General features: G+C 36.6%; 1 protein-coding gene across 1 annotated transcript in view; it reads right to left on the bottom strand.

Annotated features, from left to right (window-relative positions):
- The window catches only part of FBXL17 (F-box and leucine rich repeat protein 17), a gene marked incomplete at its 5' end in the record, with an annotated part of 308,442 nt that overhangs the window by 269,906 nt on the left and 17,187 nt on the right, over nucleotides 1–21,349 (bottom strand). Inside the window, 2 exons of the mRNA XM_084278599.1 lie at nucleotides 20,170–20,301; nucleotides 21,069–21,326. Of these exons, the coding sequence (XP_084134725.1) occupies nucleotides 20,170–20,301; nucleotides 21,069–21,326 (390 nt within the window). The remainder of the gene's footprint in view (nucleotides 1–20,169; nucleotides 20,302–21,068; nucleotides 21,327–21,349) is intronic.

Raw genomic sequence — 21,349 nt, 5'->3', positions numbered from 1 at the left:
TTCATGGGAATTATAATTTCCATGAGTGTAGATGTTTAACTGTAAGAAGGAGACACGTTTTCCCTGTCAAACAAGATAGAGAACAGTCTCTAGATTCTGCAGCATGGACTCTGAGGTTCATTTACAATGACTGAGCATAAAGTTCTATCAGTACAGGGTTTATTTCAGGCTAATCTTTACTTTGGACTAAATGGAAGGTATCTGAACACAGTCAGTATATGCCAAGTCTGCCTGTCTTACATGTAAGGTAGGCTGACACACTTGCTGCTATACTAGTGGCATGCCCTCGATAACTGCAGTGCATACATGCACACGTGTCTGCACGGCCTACTGCCACACTTGGGGTAGAGCAAGAGAGGGAGCAAGGAAAAGACCCAAACCCCACAAGGCAAAATCCACCCAACAGTCTCTCCTCTATAGATCAAACCCCAGTGAACAAACTGCTCTGCATAACGTGGAACAGATCTTGCGGTCAGCTGGGTGCCCTTAACTTATGGGTTCTTGCAGGTAACTTCCCTTCCCTCTTCACAGAAGTGTTAACATTCTTGTTCTGATGAGCAACAGCTCACGAAATATGTTTTTTGTACTACGTGGAGGGAAGATGATATCCTTGATGGCATCAGACAGATTTAAAGTTAACCAAACTGACCTTGAACAAGCTTAGTGTCAATAAACGAAAACTGAAAGCATACCAAGCAAAGAGGAAAGCACTCAACAAAAGGAATGCTTGAGGGGGAAAAAAATATATCACTTCAGTCAACATAAAAGGATCTCAATAACACTGAATAACAAGATGACAATTATGGGTTTACATGATAATTAACTTGAATTTGAAAATGAAATAAGGCCTGCAAAGACCGTTTGCCTCCTTCCAACAGTATGCAAGACAGAGAGATAATTTTTAAAAAATAAAAATCTGAGAGAAATAGTAACTTTCAATAGACATTTTTATACAGATCACTTGAAGTATATAGAAAAAAGTGAGGTAGTCACTAAAGAACTAAAGTAACATCTGGATTAGATTCAATAATGATAAAAGGTCTGCAAAATCATTTAGCGTTCAGATTATATACAAAAATGTAGATGTACAAAAATATAGCTATGTAAAGAATTAAAAAAAACATGCTTTATATAAAAGTTTCCTTTTTTTCCCCTAAGGTTGGGATTTAATGCTGCTACTGTTAAAATTCTCAATTAAAAAGCATCTACTTTTTTCTTTTACCTGCAGCCATTGAATTCTGGTTTTGGGGAGCAGAGTGAATTTTGAAAAAGATAAGTCTCTAAAACCAATCCACAGTCCAACTGTGATTACATAACAAAGAAATAATTCTTCTGAAATACACAATACTTAGACTGAGAAAAATTCCCCCTTTCCACCCCACCCCCCACCCATAGTGGTCAGAAAAAAACCCATATTCTTAATAGCAGGAATAAAATACTGAGGCAGAATTGTCAGCCTCCGTTCATAAGAACTCACACATTGGCAATGACTCATGAGATTTAAATAATGATGTGGGTTGGACCTTTGGGGGAAAAAAGAAAAAAGAAAACCAAACAAAGCCACTATTTTGTCATGCAGCGATCTTCACCCTATAAGTAAAATTTACTTCAACCAAGTAAATTTTAAAATAGCAAATACCAAATCTAAGCCTTTTATAAATCAGTACTGAAATTATTTACGTAATTTTATGCTTCCATTTAGGAGGAAGAAAACAAGCAACCACATGAATGCTACGTAACAAAATGCCTTCAGTTCCAAGTTATTCAAGGACTGTACAAATAACACCTACTGGGTAGTGAGTAATTTAAAGCTTCACTATATCTCTGTAATTCACATATAAGAAGTCTACAAACAGATACATGCACTTGCTGGCTCACAAATTCATAAAGAAATAGTTTTAAAACTGACTGATAAAAATTATTGGTTTAAAAGAAAAAAAAAATCACACTTAACATAATAGATTGTAATTTACATGTACTCCGGCTTGATAAAATAAGTCTAAAGGTAAAAAAGTTATAAATGAGGCACTACTACTGAGTGGGTACCTGTCTACTAACCAGTTCTTAGCCTTTACTTAACACATATGTCTTTCTTTTTTTTAAATACAGCCTTGTATAACTGAAATCCATTGGTAAGTGCTCATAACACACATATAGTGGCATAGGATAAAAAAAAAAAATAAATTTATTGTGTAAATTTATACCTGAAAGAGATATGGTATATGATAGAAGCCTACCTGTGTCAAAAACACTCCACTTCAGCACTGATTTAATTTTTCATATTGTACTGTATAGCTGAGATTAACTCAGAAACATTTTCCCTAACTCCTGTCAGCAAACTCTCTATTTTAAGACGTGATTCACCCCTCACCTTTTCATTCTGAGGTAGCTACAATGCCAGGGAACATTTTCAAGAATTACTTTCCCCAAGCTAGTCTGATGCTTATAATCTACACACCCATATATTTTGTAATTTTTTTTTTCTTTTAATTTTAAGATAAGTTGATGAAAACTAGGAATTAGTAAATACCCCTGGTTAAAAAACAAACAAGCCCACCCACAATGGTTTGGGGGAATTCGGCCATCACTCTCCATTCTTTTCCCACAGAGAAAAGCCAGAACAAATGTAATACAAGGTACGTTTGGAAAGTAGTGTCACTTATAAGACCAGTGACCTATTCTCTGATTAGGTCTTGGCATCAACTATAAGGGGAAACACAGGAAAAAAAACATAGGAATGAATTTTATAGCTTCCCTTACACAGTTGCTGCAGTGGTTTGACTGTGGCTAGAGGTCAGATGCCCACGAAAGTCGCGCTATTGCTCCCCTCCTCGGCTGGACAGGAGAGAAGGTTTCTCACATCTTCTCACTCGTTTCTTTGGCTGCAAAAAGTGGGCACTTGCAGGGTTTTTTCCCTCTCAAGCAGGTTATCACAGAGGCAGTACCACTGTCGCTGATGGGCTCGGCCTTGGTCAGTGGCAAATCCGTCCTTGAGCCACCCCTGCAGCTCCCCTCACCCCCAACTCTGCCATGCAAACCCACAACATCCTCCTTTTAATATCACAGAACATACAATTTCAGGGAAAGCAAATGTAGTCTATTTGTCTTGAGTTCTGTTTTTGCAGAACTTTCCCCATTCTTTTTAATCCCCAGACTGTAAAACAAGCAAACAAAAGATATCCATCCAAAACCCACTACCACTATTTTTAATTTTTCTAATACAGAAGATTGGCATATTATTATTTAAGCTGCCAAAAAAACCCAGTTTTATAAGTATGGTACTGCACTACTACGTTCTTTAGCACATTCCCTCCACTAGTCTTTGCTACAGGGATGGAAAGCCTCTGAAGAACAGTGTGACCTCTTTTTTAACATGTCATCCATTTTCTACATAAAAGAGAGTCGAGAGTCTCACAATTTCCCCATTTTTCCATGTTGCTCACATAAAACCACCAGGGAATAAAACATAGATGAGGAAAAATAAGCCAACCAAAAAAACCATAACACAAAACAATTCCCTTCTTTTACTTGATCCTACACTGGCAACAGAAAATGTTCATACTGTGCCATGTCATACCACATTTCTCTAGACACATTTAGGTAAGAAATCCATCTCATAACATAGACACTGTGTATAGGCAGAAAATAATGATGTTTGTTTCTTCTCAAATCTTGGCTTCAACATAGGCAAGCTGCCTTTTTCAGAGGGCAATAAAAAAAGCAAAAGCACATCCTTGATAATTTCTGCTGATGATTGGTACAGAAAGAATGAATTCAAAACATACAGAGTTTTCTTACTCTTCCTGTGAAAAATGAAAAATTCTCTAAGCACTCACATGCTCTCTAGCTAGAAGAGAAATTTCAAGTAATCAAGGAGGAAATGTTATATGCAACAGAAAACTTAAGGTCTTCCAATGGAAATTAGTGTGCCATGTTTATATAGGAATAGGCTGTCCAGGGAGGTGGTGGAGTCTCCTTCTCTGGAGATACTCAAGACCCGTCTGGACGCCTATCTGAGTGGTGTGTCCTAGGGAGCTGCTTTGGCAGGGGGGTTGGACCCGATGATCTCTCGAGGTCCCTTCCAACCCCTACAATTCTGTGATTCTGTTGTATAAACAGCACAGACAGCAGTATTAAATGAACTGGTAGTTCTTCAGCTATGTTTGTTTTCAAAATCAACAGGTGCTTTTATTAAAATGTTGATTTTGTGGTGTATGAGACACTATTAATTACTCCCTATACCCATGAGCCTAACTGTGCACCTTAAATCTAGAGAACCATATTTACATGTCTTCCGAATACATCTGCAAACAGGTTAACCCGTAATAATTATGCCCTCTTTCCATGTAGCTCAGCAAAGAAAACAGTTTGCAATGCTCACCTAAAAAAATAATAATTTAAAAAAAATCTAATTTCAACTTATAGATATTAGAGAAATTGAATGTTACTTTTAAGATAGCCAACTTTATAGAAACCAATATTCCTGGAGAACTAGATAGATGGAAGAGGATTGCACTCTCCTGTAATGAAGAGTAACCACTCCAGAAGTCAGCCACAGCTTACCAATGATTCCAGCACGGCAGATTTCATACATAAAGAATGACATCATTAAGAGAGTTGCTAGATAAGTGGAAAAATTTATTTTGGGCACAAAGTCTTATGCCAAGGTATCTAAATCTTTTATCTTACACATCAAAATTCACCTTGTTTCAAAGCAGCATTTCCTACAAATACTGGCTGTAGAAAAATAGAAAGCATGTTTAATTCAAGAAAAATCTATGAAAATTTCTTTTTGAACTACTAGACAAAAGTGTTACAATTTTTAAAGAAAGTCATGAACCAAATGGTACTCATAGAATGAAATATTTGAATTCTTGTTTTTCAAAATAGTAGAGCATTTATCTATGTACTATACTACAAAAATTTCTGCACACCTATAGGACCTTGATGCAAACTAACTGCAGAGATTCTCTTCAGATCAAAAATGCTTATACCAGCAAAAGCACCAATTTTTCAACTTTTAAAAAATGTCATTTACCACTGAACAGTCTGAAAAGCACTGTATATTTAGAATATTTAGTATGCTCACATCTATCACATCTATCCCCTCATTCACCTTCCAACTTAAAGCCAGAACTAAATGACAAGTAGAAATTGTTCTTCAGACACAAAAATATCTACACCTTACAAATCACAGAACTAATTACAAGCAATACCACGTCTTATGCTCTACTAAGTACACAGGTTAAAATTTTAACACGATGATCAAAGGAGGTATCCAGATGTAGTTATTTCCTGTTACAACACTTATTTAAAGTGTAATTTTCCTTAAAAATAACTGCAATTTGAGACAGGAGCCTAAAGTATTTGTATTTGTTTCAAACTTCTACTTGGGTCTAATTCGATATACCAACTATACTATCATGATCTTCATAGGATCAGAGCAAATTACTACAAAAAAAACCCCGAAACTTAGCTTTCTGCATTGCCTCATCCAAGTTTTATTCTAGGATTCCAGGGATGTAAGGTGTGTGGTATCACAGCTATATTAGATCTGTTCCTACATACCTCAAATACTGCTGAGCGAGCAGCTACTTCCATGTAAAGGTGGCAATAAACAAAACTAAACCAGCTGTATCTTACTGTGCCAATATAGGATATCCCTGGTTTAAATACTCTTTTCAGCCCAAGAAAAGAGCACTTTGCATGAGATGAGAACAATTACCTACATGGGTACATGTTACCCAGTCCTCTACTGGGTCCACACAGTAACACATGAAAACAACTAAGCTACTGCCACGCTATCTGAAACGCCATTCCTGCAGTGAAAACACTGCAATTACCTCCAGAATCAAAGTCGTTTTGAATTTCCAGATAACTTCACCCACAAAAGAAACAAGGAATATGGAGGAGGGGGTTAGAGACCTCCACAGGACAACACAGGCCTTCCAAACATATTCACAAGAACTCTGTTAGCTTGTGCCAAAAATATTACTTCCTCCAAGGCACAATCATGCTCTTTGTTTTCAGCTAGTAGTGTACGTATCAAAGCAGCATCATTCAAGTTTAATAGCCACTGTCCAGATTTCTTTCATCAAGGGAGAGAAAAAAAAAAGTATCAACCACTTATCTCCACAGTCACCCAAATCCCACAAGTGTCACATAATTTCACTGAAGACTAGTATCAGGACTGAAAAAACAAAAGGTCAGCTGTAGCAACCCTTCCCTAATAGTTTATTTGAAACACCATTCCCAAGAGAGATAAAACTTCTACAGTAGGGAAGAAAAGAAAAAAGGCAAAGAGCAAATACAAGATTGAAATACTGTAAACAATTTTAGCTCAAATGCACGCTACTTGTACCTCATTAAATGCACTGCAATACTCATCTGTTACTGAAAGTTTGTTCTAAATACTTCAAAACCTGGAGAAGTTATGTATGAGCATCAGTACAGGAACAGTAGAGTGCTTTTCAGACTGTACAGTGCTAAAAGACATTTAAAAACAAAACCAACAAAACAAAACCAAGACAATCGAACAAGAATTACTCACATGAAGAATAAATTTTTGAAGATATTGTGAGATGTAATAGGTAGCACTAAAATTGGAAGAAAATGGTACTATACACAGCTGGTAATGTCTAATATAATTTCTGAAGTATGTATATGAAGTATGTATATCCACCATGAAGGTATTTTCAGAAATGCATGCCTAAAACTCAAACCTTTAACATTTTAAATACCGAAGGGAACAAGGTGTTAGAAAGTATTAAGATGATTTTAAAGAACCTATAAAACTGCTTTTATAATAGCCTCTTTTCAAAACTAAAGATTGTCTCCAAACATGAACAGACACAGAAATGCAATGAAAGAGAACTGCACAGATGCAGAGAGCTGCAAGTAAAGGTGACATTCTGAGCAAAGGGAACACCTCCTCCATAAGAACCACATTCTTGCTGTAAAGCCTGACTGTAGTGAACCGACTAACCCTTCCTCTGGTGCAAAAAAATCATGGAGCATCACAAGTATAACATCTCCAAACTCACAAGGCCTAGAAAACAAATCCTTTGGCACCTGACATTTGTGTTAAGAAGGGAGACAACAGCAGAGGCACAGCTACGCCTCTGTAACAGCAGCACTGTGTGATCATTGCTGTAAAAATTCAATCCTTGAAAGTAGTTAAGCCTTCTGGAAAACTGCAGATCCTATTCCAGCTCACGTACATCAAACAGGCCCACTGGTTCGCATTTAACAAGAGCAGTGGTGTTTTTTTTTTCTTTTGAGAGGGAGGAATATACTTTGTGAGAACCTTACTGTTATTTTTTTTAGCACGAGGAAGTTCCCAGAATTGTTGTATTGTTTAACGAAACAGTAAAGCTATCTTAACAGTTCGCAGCTGCCCACTCCTGGTTTCACTTAAGCAAGCTTTGCTGCCAGAGAGACCTATTACCTTCCCAAGCTCACCGCATGGTGAGCCCAGCCTATCAGCTCAGCAGGAAGCTACTGAATGCCCTTTACTCCACCAGCTGACATCACCCATGTCACAACAGCCAGGACAGCACATGGGATCAAAGTGGCAGCGTGCACTGGCACTGATTTTTTGCAAGATACTCCATTTTGCATAACTTAGCCATATTTTGTGATTGCTCTTCACAGATGGCATAGAAACAGCTACTGAGCTCACAGATACTCTTCTACTCTACACAGCATTCATCTTGTAAGAGGCGGCGTATCAAGCTACTCAAGATAGCTAGCTTGGGGTGTTCTGGGGCATGATTTTAGCACTTACCAGTAAGGCAACTTTGTTTCAGAGCATTTATTTGCACGTGCTTTTTCATTCACAATTAACCATTCTGAAGCCTAAAAATCCATGCTTACTCTTTTTTCTTGTAGCAATTAGACCTCCAAGTAACAATGGTGTTCTACAGCATTTAATTACTAATTAGATAATATTAACAGCAGCAGAACTCTTTTGTTCACCCCTCAAAATGTTATTACTGTTTTCCATTTCAGCTTATATACAGCTCAGACATTCTTTGTACTCTAAAGGGGAAAACATTTAAAAATAAATACTTCTAATTCACGTTTGATCTTTTTACCCACAGTTTTGTAACCTAGAATTTTTTTTAATGTACACTTCCATTGTTTAGACAGAAAATATTCTTAAATCATTCTTATAATTTTATGAAACTGGTAGGAGACCAGCATAATCTTTACCACTGTTTTGGGTTAACCCTGGCCTGCAGCTCAGCCCCACACAGCTGTCCACTTACTACCCACAACGGGATAGGGGAGAGGACCAGAAGTGTAACAGTAGGAGCACTCATGGACTCAGATAAAGCCAGTTTAACAGGCAAAGCAAAAGCTGCATGCCCAAGCAAAACAAGACAAGGAATTAATTCACCCCTTTCCAAGCGCAGGCAGGGGTTCAGCCATCTCCAGGGGCAGCAGGGCTCCATCACACGTAAGGGTGACTTGGGATGACAAAGTCTGTAACTCTGAACATACCCACTTCCTCCTTCCTTCATCCACCAGTCTTAAGCTGATCTTGACAACATATGGTACGGAATATCCCTGTGGACAGCTGTAGTCAGCTTTCCCAGCTATATAACCTCCTATCTCCTTGTGCACTCCCAGCCTGCTCACTGGTGAGGTGGGGTGAGAAGCATTATGTCAGGGAACGTTCAAACTCCACATAGACAAAAAATCATCCAGGTGCAATGGAGCAAGGAGACAAGGAACAGTGACAAGTTGGTGTTAGAAGACCACACCGGTAAGACAACCTTTAGAAAAGCCTCAAGATGCAACAGAGTTTTCAAAGGGTTAATTTGAGAAAAATAAAAATGTTACAAATACAAAACAGAAGAGGGGCAAAAATACTCTGCCAAAAATGCTGCACAAAACTCTGAAAGGCAGGACAGTGTGTTCCACAGTAGCAACAATAAGTACAACAGTAGCTATGCCTAAAAGTCCAGACAAACACAGTTTGAATTCTGGAGAAATGACAGCTGAAAGGCAGTTGACCATAGAAAGTTCCACAGTAAATAAGCCTGGGATTTCTAGGATCATAGAAGTGCATAAGACAAGGAACACCAAAAACGGATTTAGATATAGATGATAAACTTATAATTAAAAGCCTTCTGCTAAGAGTAAATCCAAAATTTTATGTCTGCGGGTCACTGATGTTGGAGTTCAAAAGTCACAGCAATTTAATGTTGACTCAAAAGACCGTATTTAGGATATTCTGAGCAATTCCTTCCCTGTGTTGACTCAATTTGCCCTTCAATGTATGTGCCAACGATGTAATATTTTGGTGAATATAATTACCTGGAAGAACACGTTCAAGACATCCATGAAGAAACACGAATAATTTTCTTCACAGATACTGGTCACAATAGCAGTTGTGAAGGAACTCAAACATCTGTAGAACTTGCATCCATTGTACCCAACTGTATACAAGGATTGGAATCACGCTTAAAACTTAAAGCTATATAAATTTACAGTCAGGTTCCTTGCGAAAAAAAAGTGTTTTCAACCAGCTTCAGAAATTTGACAAGTTCATTTTTCAAGCTTCATAAAGATAAAAAGTTCAACTGGAATTTGCTGGAACAGATGATATAAACAAAGATGTCTGTCTGTCATTATTTTTATATAATCTTGTCTTTGCCCTATACAAATAAAAACATATTTGTATTATCTTTGATGGATGCAAATTACCACCATTTAAAAATAATGATACTGACACTTTTAAGGATTGGCTCCACAGCATCATACCTGTGATCTTTCAGTAAGAAGCATCACAGCTCACTGGGAGCAATATTATCAGGTTTGATTTATTGCTATCCTTAAGTGAACAGCTGAGTATTTTTATGAATTATAACATGGGTCAAGATACCAACTTAACAAATGAAGAACTACAAGTGATTCATCAGGAGTTTTCAGGTCTCTCTGCCACAAGATATCACTGGATTAAAAAAACTAAAACCAACCCACCTCCTCCTAACCCACCAAAAACATAACCCTACATAAACTGAAGCTTTTTGTTACAACTCAATTTAGCTGACTTTAATATCTAGCAGGACACATCCTACTAAGATACATACTTCAGTGGAAAGAGTTTTCACTTTATAACCATGGTATTCTGTTTGTGACTAAAGTAGTTCAATAATATCTGGGCTACTGAACAAAATTTTAAAACAGTATCAATCAGCCAAAAAGGCTCCATATCCAGATTCTGATCCATAGTCACCAATTTTTTGAATTAGATTAAAAGCTCAAGTAACTTGTTTAACAGTAACAGCAGTAGCCAAGAAAAAATCCACAACACAAAAAACTCACACAAAAAACACAAGTGCCTACACTCCATTTTAACTCACGATTATGTCCATTAGAGTTTATATGATCTACCCTACAAACATTTTCCCTAGTTCAGTAACAATCTGTCACTGCAGTAAGCAGACTGAAACATAAATTTTCTCATAAAATTTATTAATTACTGGAAACCAAAGGAGAAAAAAAAAATTTCACTGCATGCATCTTTTTCAGTATAGCAGTTACATATTATTACAGAGGTTTTATAGCTTCAGTAACAGCCTCTTTTGAAAAAAGTGTACTACTGTAACTTTCTATTAATTCACTTTTACTTATATTAATTCCTTTTACATAAAATGCTAACAGGTCAAATCAGACAAAATACCACAACAGTAAAAAAAACTGTAAGGGCATCTCCTGAGCTGACTACTAATTATATTTAAACTTTCTGCTTGCAGTTTGACAGGGCACTTCATAAAAACAAAACATTGCATGCTTTAGAAATACAGAAATACCCTGTAAATATTATTCATTTCATTAATGCCATTGCCTTTGGTACTTATTTCAGTTGCAATATACAATGGCTCTTTCAATAACTATACAGAAAGCATAGAAATTGACTTAGATTTAAAACTTGCACATTGCTGCAATTTGTGTGTAGTTGTTGTTAGGTTTTTCACATCATGAGCCTCCACTTTGATTTTTTAGTACCTAAATCTTCAAAATTGAGAATATAATTTATTAAAGTACTTCTAAATTAAATTTGATAAACAAGCTCACTAGCATGCTAGCCGTTAATGCACTGACATTGGCAGCTTGGCTTGCATGCATATTTAAATATAAACCTTTCACAAATTGTATTCAAAATATATCTGCAAGTATCATACAATTAATCATCTTACAACGTTGACACAAAAAGTAGAAAAATGTTCAGCCATTTTCCCACTCCTATTTTATTCTATCCCTCAGTTCTCTGTGATTGTGTTAATTTGCAGTGTAATTACTATGCATTTTTACACATATTCAAAAAAGAAGTGGATTAACAAATTAAAGTCTAAAAAATTATTGTAGATGGTATAATATCAAATTTTAATCGATATAAAAATTGGAAGGTTTTTAAACTGTAAAGCAAGTAGAACCATTAACATACCATACATAACCTAACAGGAGTCAAAAAAAACCATAATTAATGCAGTAATACAAATTACAACTCCAGTTTCACTTGCTTTTAAAATATATGTGTACATGCACACACACTCACACTACATGACACGTCAACCCACAACATGGAACAGTCAGTTACAAAGTTTGATAAATCCAGGACTTATTAACAAAAGAAATAAAAATATCAGAATGTAGTGAAACCATGGAGCTGACTTTATTATTAAGCAAGTGTATTTACTCTTTTGCCAGTATTGCTTAATATGTCAGTCAAGCATTTGATGGGGGTACACAGCTAGCATCACAAGAAGATTATAGTCTATACACACATTTTATTTCTGCACAGTATATAGTATAAAGAAACTCTGCTAGTATTTTATAAAAGACTGAACTCAGGGAATTGGCAGTGAGACATGGAGCCATTCACTTCTACCAGTGGCCCAGGTCTGTGATAACCGAAGTTAAATCATTTGACAGATGGTCAGTAGTTTCTATGAAATAAGCTGGTGCTTTCACTCCAGTTCCTTGTGCTTTAGTGATGTGGGTATCTATCCCCTATCACAAATGAGTACTCCCATTGGCAGCCACAGTAAAGATTGAGTGAGCATGGAGACTGAACAAGCCTCTTAACCCTTGCTAGAGGTCTTTAGGTCAGGGTTTGCAGCACTTTGGTGGGGCAGTGGGTTGAACCTTGCACTGCTGCTGCTCACACTGTACCTGTTCAGTGGAGAAAAAGAGGACACCAGATACCAATGCTGTCAGTCTAAGGAGTTTCACATGCAATGAATTGACAGTGAAATGAAATTTTCTTGCACTTGCTTAAATACAAAGTTTCTCACTGAAGACAAATATTTGGACAGGGAACGATGTGAGACAGAAATCACACAGAAAGATGAATGTATTAGAAAAGGTTAAAACTAACCAAAAAAACCAACCCCAAAACCCAGCACCCTGCAACTCTTGATTAAAATCTCCTCCTGATGGGATAAGACACCTTTTGAATAATACACCATAGAAAAATACTTTCATTACAACTGACAATGTTGCAATTAAAATCCAAAATGTGGTGTTAAGCATTAAGCTGAAAATTATTATTTTAAGGGGCTCCTAATTTATTGACACCAAGGGCTTAACAGAATTAGTTTCCCTCTCTGGTACATACCCCTTAAATATAACCACGAGTGAGACATTGAAGTACTTTTGTTTTAAGCTATTAAAAAATTGTCATGGTTTAAACAAGGCAAGCAGCTAACACAACCACACAGCCATTTGCTAACCCCACATTTTGCACACCCTGCCCCCACCAGTGGGACAGGCAAGAGAACTGAGGAAAAAAAAGGTAAAATTCATGCATTGCAATAATGACAGTTTAATTAGACAGAAAGAATAATAAGAATTATGACAAAAGAGTATACAAAACAAGTGGTTCAAAGCATAACTGCTCACCACTGGGATCAGAAGCTCAGCTAGTTGCTGAGCCACACTGCCTCGCAGCCAACTTCCCCCAGCTTATATAGTGAACATGACACCATATCGTATAGAATACCTCTGTGACCAGTTTGGGTTAGCTGCCTGGGCTGTGTCCCCTCCCACCTTCCTAGGTGCCCCCCTCTTTGTCATTAGCAGGGCAGTGTGAGAAGCTGCAAAGTCCCTGACTGCTTGGCAACAAGTGAAACTATCAGTGTGTTAATCATCATTGCTCCCATCCTAACTTCCAAACATGGCACTACATCAACTGCTATAAAGAAAACTAACTCTATCCCTGCCAAAACCAGGACAAAAATAAAATTATTGTAACAGATTAAAAAAAATCCACACTATTAGTCAAGTGGGCACATAAAATTATTTGCTTTAAGTAGTAAAGCTTCCTATGTTGTATTTCTATACAGACATCCCAGAAGACACATTCTTGGCCTTTAAGACCAAGTTTAAAACTGCATTATCATTGCAGTATGTGGTCTTATTTAGGAACAGATAAAAAGCAAACCAAGGAACAACAGCTGCTTTACTACAAGGTTTCACTCACGATCTCCTTTAGCATTGAGTTTCAACTCATTCACTTTATACTCTGTATACCTACCATAAGCCAAGGAATCACAGAATACTTTGGGTTTTAATGCATGTCTAGTCAAATCTCCCTGCAATAAGCAGGGACATCCTTAACTAGCCAGGTTGCTCAGCTCCCTAATCTCACCTGCCTTTGAATGTTTCCAGGGATGGGGCAGCTAGCACCCCTCTGGGCAACCCGTTCCTACAGATACACATTCCATCACGAGTTCTTCAAACTCATTCTATTTTAAAAGAACACGAAATATCCCACAATGCCCCAAAATTCTAGCAGTCTTCTGCTTCCTCTTTGCTAGTGTTTGATGAACTACACAAAGCAAACCTCTTCAAATGCTTCAGTAAGAATACACATCGCTACCCCTGCAAGAGTCAAACGCTATTTGGCTGAGTAGGCTTTGTTATACTACCAGTCTGAAGACATTTAAGAACTACTTCGATGGCGATCCCGGCAGCTGAACGGAAGATAAAACGGGATCTGTGGAACCAGCACAATATTCATAAGTCACCCGCGGTGTATTGCTAATTCATTCCAGCAGGGACGCGAGGACCTGCTACCACTGCAAAGTCAATACCGCCACCTAAGGGTGACGACAAAGCACTGTCTTTACCGCCGGGTAACTTGCAGAAGCATTTGTCTAGAAAATAAGACTCTGACACCTGCACAGCGGTAAACGCCTTTACAGCAAATACATATTTATGCGTAACACAATCTTTACTTCTTTTTCTTCTTTTAACATCAAACTCAGCATGAAGGCTTTACCTCGACAACAGTATTACAGAAACTGCCCAAGTCAAAACGCAACAATCTAAACAAACAAAAAATGTTACCGAGCCCCGAGAAATAAGGTTGTATCAGATTTCTAAAGGAGTGCTCAAACCATTTTATTTTGTGGCAAAAAATTAACAACATGAATGTTTCAGAAGGGAAGCGTATTGAAAAGCCAGCTTTCTGATGTGGCTTTTAATACTGAACAGATCTCACCACTTCTTAAAAGCCCGTTTGCCCCTATCTCAGCTTAGTTTAGTACAGATATTCACTGTGTTTTTTAAAACCAAACATTATTTTTAATGATACATTAGTAGGTTTTTATGTATATATAAAGTGTTTGACAAACTAAAATACGAGAAGGACTTTACTGCTTACTAGTATTAACACTACAAACACCACCACCTGTAAGAAGGTTTTCTATATAAAATTCTAATTTAATACTTGACAGGAAACAATATTTTCTAGAGTTATGTTATATAATAATCAATCTCTGCTATCATCTTTAATACATATGTATACTCTTAATGAGAAACTAGGTCTATACGTGAGTTCTATGTCTACAAAGAAAACCAGCTACACTCTCCTGAAAAATGAGTTTTTAATTAAAAAAAAAAAAAAAACCCTCAAACAACTAGTTATTTTTGAAACCTCAAAAATAATAAAACAGCAGATTAAAAAGTACTTTGGGAGAGTACTCACGAAGAAGCATGGAGAAACAATCCTCTCTCTGAAATATCTCCACGTAGAACAGATTTAAGCAATACGTAAAAATTGAGCTAGTATATGGAGTATGTTGGGAGAAGGGAAATCACAATCTTTAGGAGTAATTTTTCCCCAAAAAGCTTCTTTTATTTGCTTGTTACTGGTAAAAAACTCAAGTTATTTCTACATATTCTAAGCTTCAGTAGTTCATTAGATGATGTGCAGTTTACACACCTCATAATACTGACTTTTCTCCTCAAACACTTCAATTGGACTGAACTCCACCTCTTTTTTGTACTCCACCTCTGCCTGTGTCACGCACAGGGCACACCACTGTAGTGTTTTGTAGCTGACAGATGCAAATCAGACAGACAACTGCTTCCCAAAGTCAAGAGTAGGAAGGGGAAGAAATCTTTGTAAAACACATACAGACAAATATATCAGATTTCACTACACTGTGACTGCTCAGAAAACAGCAAATTATGTTTATTTTGCCCTACAGATTTTTAAACTATGTTGACTAAAGTCAGTGCTTGAAAACTATAAGCTTAACTAAGTAATTATGTGACATAAAATGAATACATTTTAATCTTAATTATTTTTTACTGAAACTAACGAGTATATTGTTGACGGATCTTAAGTATCTGTGGTGGTTTAGCCCTGGCTAAAGGCCAGATGCCCAAAGTTAGCCTATTACTCCCCTTCTTAGTTGGACGGGGGAAAAAGTATATATTGAGAGGCTCAGGCGACAAAATAAGGACAGGGAGAGATCATTCTGTCAGCAATGACATGGGCAAAACAGACTCAACACAAAGTGAAGAAAAGAGAAACTACCTGATTTATTACACTACACTACAAAGAACAGCCACGACATCAAAGTTAATATGGATTTCTACTCTGTATTATCTGCCACAAGCTGCAAAGGTGGGCTGAACACTAAAAGAATACTAATCTTTAAAAACACCATTAAATAATTATCTGAAAAAAATTTACTACTGTAAGTGTTCTCACACATTGGCATTAACAAAAGATGATGAAACACTGCCAACAGGTCAAAAATCTGGTTATCTTGAAACGTCCTTCGTTCACAGTAGACAGTTGACAGAGCCAAAAGACAAACAAAAAACTAAAAATACGATCATTTTGAAGTCACATTTTAAATTTAAGATCATTTTAAAGTCGGACCATAATCATCATACCAAACTTATCCTGGAACCATCAAATAATTTAAGTCATCTACTTCACAAGGTTGTTTTACTGAAAAGGGAGAAACTGCCAGTATTCAAGCAGTGATAACTTAGTTGCAGTACTGTTTACCCTAAACATGCTTGGAAAAAGAGAAGAGAGGACAGAGAGAAAGTACAGAAGTAGAAATGCCGTCACCCTGTTATTTAAAACTCCACCTCACTTCATCTTTATACACTTCTTTCTCCTCTTCCACATTTAATGCATAATGAAAAAACAGAGACACTGGGTGGAGTAGGGAGGCACAAATCTAGAATTCCCACCTGCTAAGATTCAGCAAACGACTATTATAATTTTAGATATTAAGTCACTCAGTTAAGGAAAAGTAACAAGAAAGAAAATAGCGTATCAAAGCAACATAGTTAAATGGAGAAGGCCTACATTATTCTTAGGGAGGAAAGGGAGAGTTTACACACAGCTTGCACAAAATTGCTGGGGTTAGCCCTTTCCTTTGGATGCACTGTAGCCACAAGCTTTTCTGCACCTCTCTATAGAGAGAGGTCACAAAACCTCGAAAACCTTCTAGGGCTCTACTCATCTAGGGATGGCTACAATGAAAAGTGTTCACGTGCCTTGACAGGTGAAGTTCAGTTCAACCCCACTCCGCATGTCAGTGAGAATACTGCATGTACCTGTGAAGCAGTTCTCATATTCTTCAGCTTAAACTATGTACTGTCTATCTGGGATGGAAGGAGAAGAAAGGGGTTGGTAGAAAGGTAACAATGAAATTAACCACCTGATCTTCCACCAGCTTCAATCACATTAATCACAAAGCAAACATGGAAGTTTTAACATGCAATTCCAGGAATGGCCATAAAATGAGAAGTCCAACTAAACTCAACCAAAAAACTAGGAAGTTTTCTAGTTTGGTTTGGACAGAGTTATAATCTGTTCTTCCATTTACACTGAATTCCTGTGAGATTGATTGCATCAAGACTGCTTGGGGACAGATTAGGAAAGACAGCTCAACATACTGTCAGACTTTATAAGTCTGATATTTGCAGTTTTATGTTGTTTATCTACTAGATTCCCAATTCAGTCTGTATACTTCAGAAAAGAGGTTTTGCCTAAGATTAATTACTCTTCCATTGAAAGGACAGAGGAAAAACAAACCTATTTTGAAGGGATACAAATCACAAACGGTTACGCAAACTCACAACCACCTTATGTTGTTAAGTTAGCCTCACCATGTTAACTTTTTCCTCACACACCCTTTGCACCTCTTTATTATTTGCAGCTTTCACTTATTACCATGACACAATCATTTCAAAGAAAGGAAAGGGTCTATTTTTCTGTGAAATGCCTAGTATATTAAACAATTAGAACATAAATTCTTCTTTCTGTTTCTGCTCAGCAGTCTGATAATGGAGTTACTTAGCAACAGATGAAGCAACTGAACTGTGTTGCCTGATCCACATTTCACTGTGAAGTAACACTCACAAAGGCATTATTTAGCTGCTGGTTGCCTCTGTATAAATGTATTTTTGAAGTACAAAATCCATTAGTCTGAGACAAGCCTACATGAAAACCCAGCCATCATGTACAGTCTGTAATGGACTACACATTTTGAAATTAACAGGAATTGCCTGTAAGAGTTGCATGATTGCGAGCACCTCTGAGAAAGGAAGAAACAAGAAAATAAAAAACAAAACAACAGTATTTGCATGGAAACTACAGAAGCTATTTAAAAAGGGGATGCAGGGGAGGAAAGGTTGTCTTCTTCCTACAGCAGACTGACAATCTATGAACTTCTAATATACAAATCAAGCCCTCACACGTCAAGAGCACTTTTCCCGCCACAGAACACTTTGATTTCAGAGAAGGAATACTTATTTATCTTCAAAACAAACACTCAGTTCCCCAAACCATCATCTTCACCTAAGGAGTAGGATGTAAAATGTGCCACAGCAAATATTAGCATTGGTTTTATTTTAGAAACCTGTCTTAAAAACAGAATTTGAAAAAATCAAAAAGTGCATTATCATTTCCCACCAACCATTACTCCCTTTTAAACTAACTCTGTGGCATTATGCAGTTGTGGGTTTTTTTAATTTTGCAAAGTTACTTTTTATGATTATTATTATTATTTTACAGCTGCATGAGAACTTCTCACAAGTTGTCTTGGTTCATCACACAAAAAATCCACTTGCAGCAAGATCTGAAAGTCTCTTGCCCCTAGCAAGGGGAAAGCACATCAGATCTGTCATCTCGTGGAATTACTCAAGTGTTATTCTAAAGATTCAACACCCCAGAGTTCAAAAAGCTTTATAAAACTTACTTCATGTTTACATTTCTAGACCAAGTTCTAATGAGATTAATTTGGACTTTACAAAGCTAAACCATGTTGCCACAAGTTTATTTTTTACTGATAAAATAAGATTGGGCAGCAGCTTTCAATAAGAGTAGATATAAAAACCCACCCTAGATTCACGAGAGACTGTGCAGAGGCTTAGTTTTGGTAAGTCACTTGAAAAATTTTCAGAAGAGATGTATTAAAAGATACTCCCTTTTCATGTGAGAGTACATATTTTGTCTTATTTCCAATGAAATTGTTTTATTTCCAATAATGAAAGCAAGCAAATAAAATGCAAATGAAGAACACTCCCTATGTCCCATCTGAACTGAATGGAGAACTTAGGTAACATTTCAGATGGTAAAACCACAGAACTTTTAAGTGCTAAGAACTGTCACCTTCTTAGGCTGCATTTCAGACTAAGAGAATAAAAACTTCAGTGGCAAGAAGTGTATCTGTAAGGAAGGTCAAACTAACACCTTACCCACGTATTTTCCAATACTTATGCACTTTAATAATCTTTATGCACAATTAAGTAATCTTTCACATACAATTATGTAAAATTTCAATATGCATAACAAGTTCTTCCTCTTTCATTCAAAGATAAATACTGCTTTGAATTTCTCTACCTTTCTCCACTTAATTTTTGCTGGAGCACATTTTCCTTCCAGGCTTCTTGGAACATTTCTCTTTTTCTTTTTATTATTATTAAAATATTTTCATGTATTAAGATAAAAATTACAAGGACTAATTTAGACAGTATACAAGATTATGTTTTGAAGTAGGAGGGGACACAACTTTTTCTGCATCTGAACTTTCCTGAGATCTCAGGTTTGGCCATTGTCTCCTCAACTACAATTCTGATAAGAATTAAATGGTTTCCATTAAAAAAAAACAATAAAATCCATTCTCAAATGTACCATCTTAGCCATTAGTATCTAGTTTTTCTTTCTGAGGCTAGATATCAAATAACTGAGTACAAGGTATGCTGTTTTCTTATAAGCACCATTTGTTCCAGTTCAGCAGTTTTTAAACTAAAGGTTATAACCCTGACATAAGCTGATAGTTAAGAATACAGCTGCAAGCAAATTTTTCTACTTACATGCAAGAAAAAATAAAAAAATAATACAGCCAGTGCTGTATTATACCATTTAGTAGATACTGGCTTTCAACATTAGAAACCATCATTTCAGACACTGCTTTTAATTGGAACACAAGACAGGTTTATTAATCACCAACAACTTCATTGTTTGAAATCAAGAACCCAAACTCCAACATTTTTTAGATTAGTTTGCATTTTTTTACTCTAGAAAAGCATACTCTTATAATCATATGGGCTAATCATTTTCATACACAAATCAGGCATCTCCCAAATAATTACTCTTGGAATGTCATGTCGAAACCAAAAGTTAATATGTATCTGGAATAGCATTAGCTTAACTTGTACTTTGAGTCATGTTCTGAGCTATTGCTGTAGAACCCAAATTTTAACAGCCAGACAACACTTTTAAGCAATTCACTGCCAAAAAGCAGTTATTCAGAAGAAATTTTAAACAGATAAAAAGCAAATGCTTTGACAATGGAAATGCTGAGGAAAAAAAAAAAAAAAATCACATGTACTTACTAATTTGTTTTCTTGCATGTATATTCTTTGCAACTTCAGACAGCCTTTAGCTATAATGATCATTCCTTCATCTGAGATCTTGTAACACTGCCCAAAATGAATGTCTTTCAATTCTTTGCATTTTGAACCCAGCTGCAATTAATAAAATCAAAGCAAGTATTTAAGAATAAAGGGAAAAAAACAACTGGATTTGACTGAATTGGAGAATTAAGATTTCTTTCCGCTTCTCTGCATGCCCTTAAAATTGTCTGTCTTCACAAGTCTTCTAAGTACGGCACACAAACAAGAAAGATTATAATTACATATATGACAAAATGAAATTGCTAGCTAGGTGGAGTCAACAAAATGGAGCTAAGAGCAGCACATAAGAACTAAGTGATTTACTGGGCTTAGATATAAGTAGCTAACAATGCCTGTATCCTTGAACATCGACAGCACATTTGATTTAACACATCTAATTCACAGCTTACCCTCAATGCTACTTTAACAGAAGAGAGATCGGTGATGAAACCTTCCTGCATGCCTAGCAAATAAAAATCTCAATCACCTTTGGCTTTCATGATGCAAAAGAGTTACTTAAGCACTGGTTCCAAATAGCAATAAACTCAGGGAAACTCAATCAGCCAGAGGTGAAGTACAGGATGTCAAACTGAAGATTTCATTATAAAAGGGATCATTTAAATTCTAGATATTTAAAAAAGAAAAAAAGAGTGCAGTCTCTAGCAAACAGCATTTACTGCACCAAGAAAATACAACCAATTTTCAAAGCAGAATAGAACAGGTCACACGATTTTAATTAATCCTAGAAGAGGGTATTTTCTTCCGTGTCCCTTTTCTGTACTGGGTAAGAAGTGGAAAGATAGTAAATTCACAAAAGAATCTTTGGAGTGGATACTCACCTGCTTTAGGCCTTCATCAGTGAGTCTGTCTTGATTGCCTACATGCACTTTCTGAAGAAGTGGACACTGAGATGCAACAGCAATAATAGAGGTATCAGAAAGCTGTTTACACCTGTAGGCAGTATACCTTAGGAGACCAGGACATTTAATTGCTAATATGCATACTCCTGTATCAGATACATTGCGACAGTCGGAAATATTGATTTCAGTAATATTCTGGCTTCTTGACGCTATCTTTTCCAACAGCTCATCAGTAACCTGCAAAGAAAATACAAATATTC

This window comes from Gallinula chloropus, assembly GCF_964237585.1.
Source record: "Gallinula chloropus genome assembly, chromosome: Z".
NCBI lineage: Eukaryota > Metazoa > Chordata > Aves > Gruiformes > Rallidae > Gallinula > Gallinula chloropus.
The sequence above is the reverse complement of the archived record's forward strand: the minus strand, read 5'-3'. Positions and strand labels throughout refer to the sequence as shown.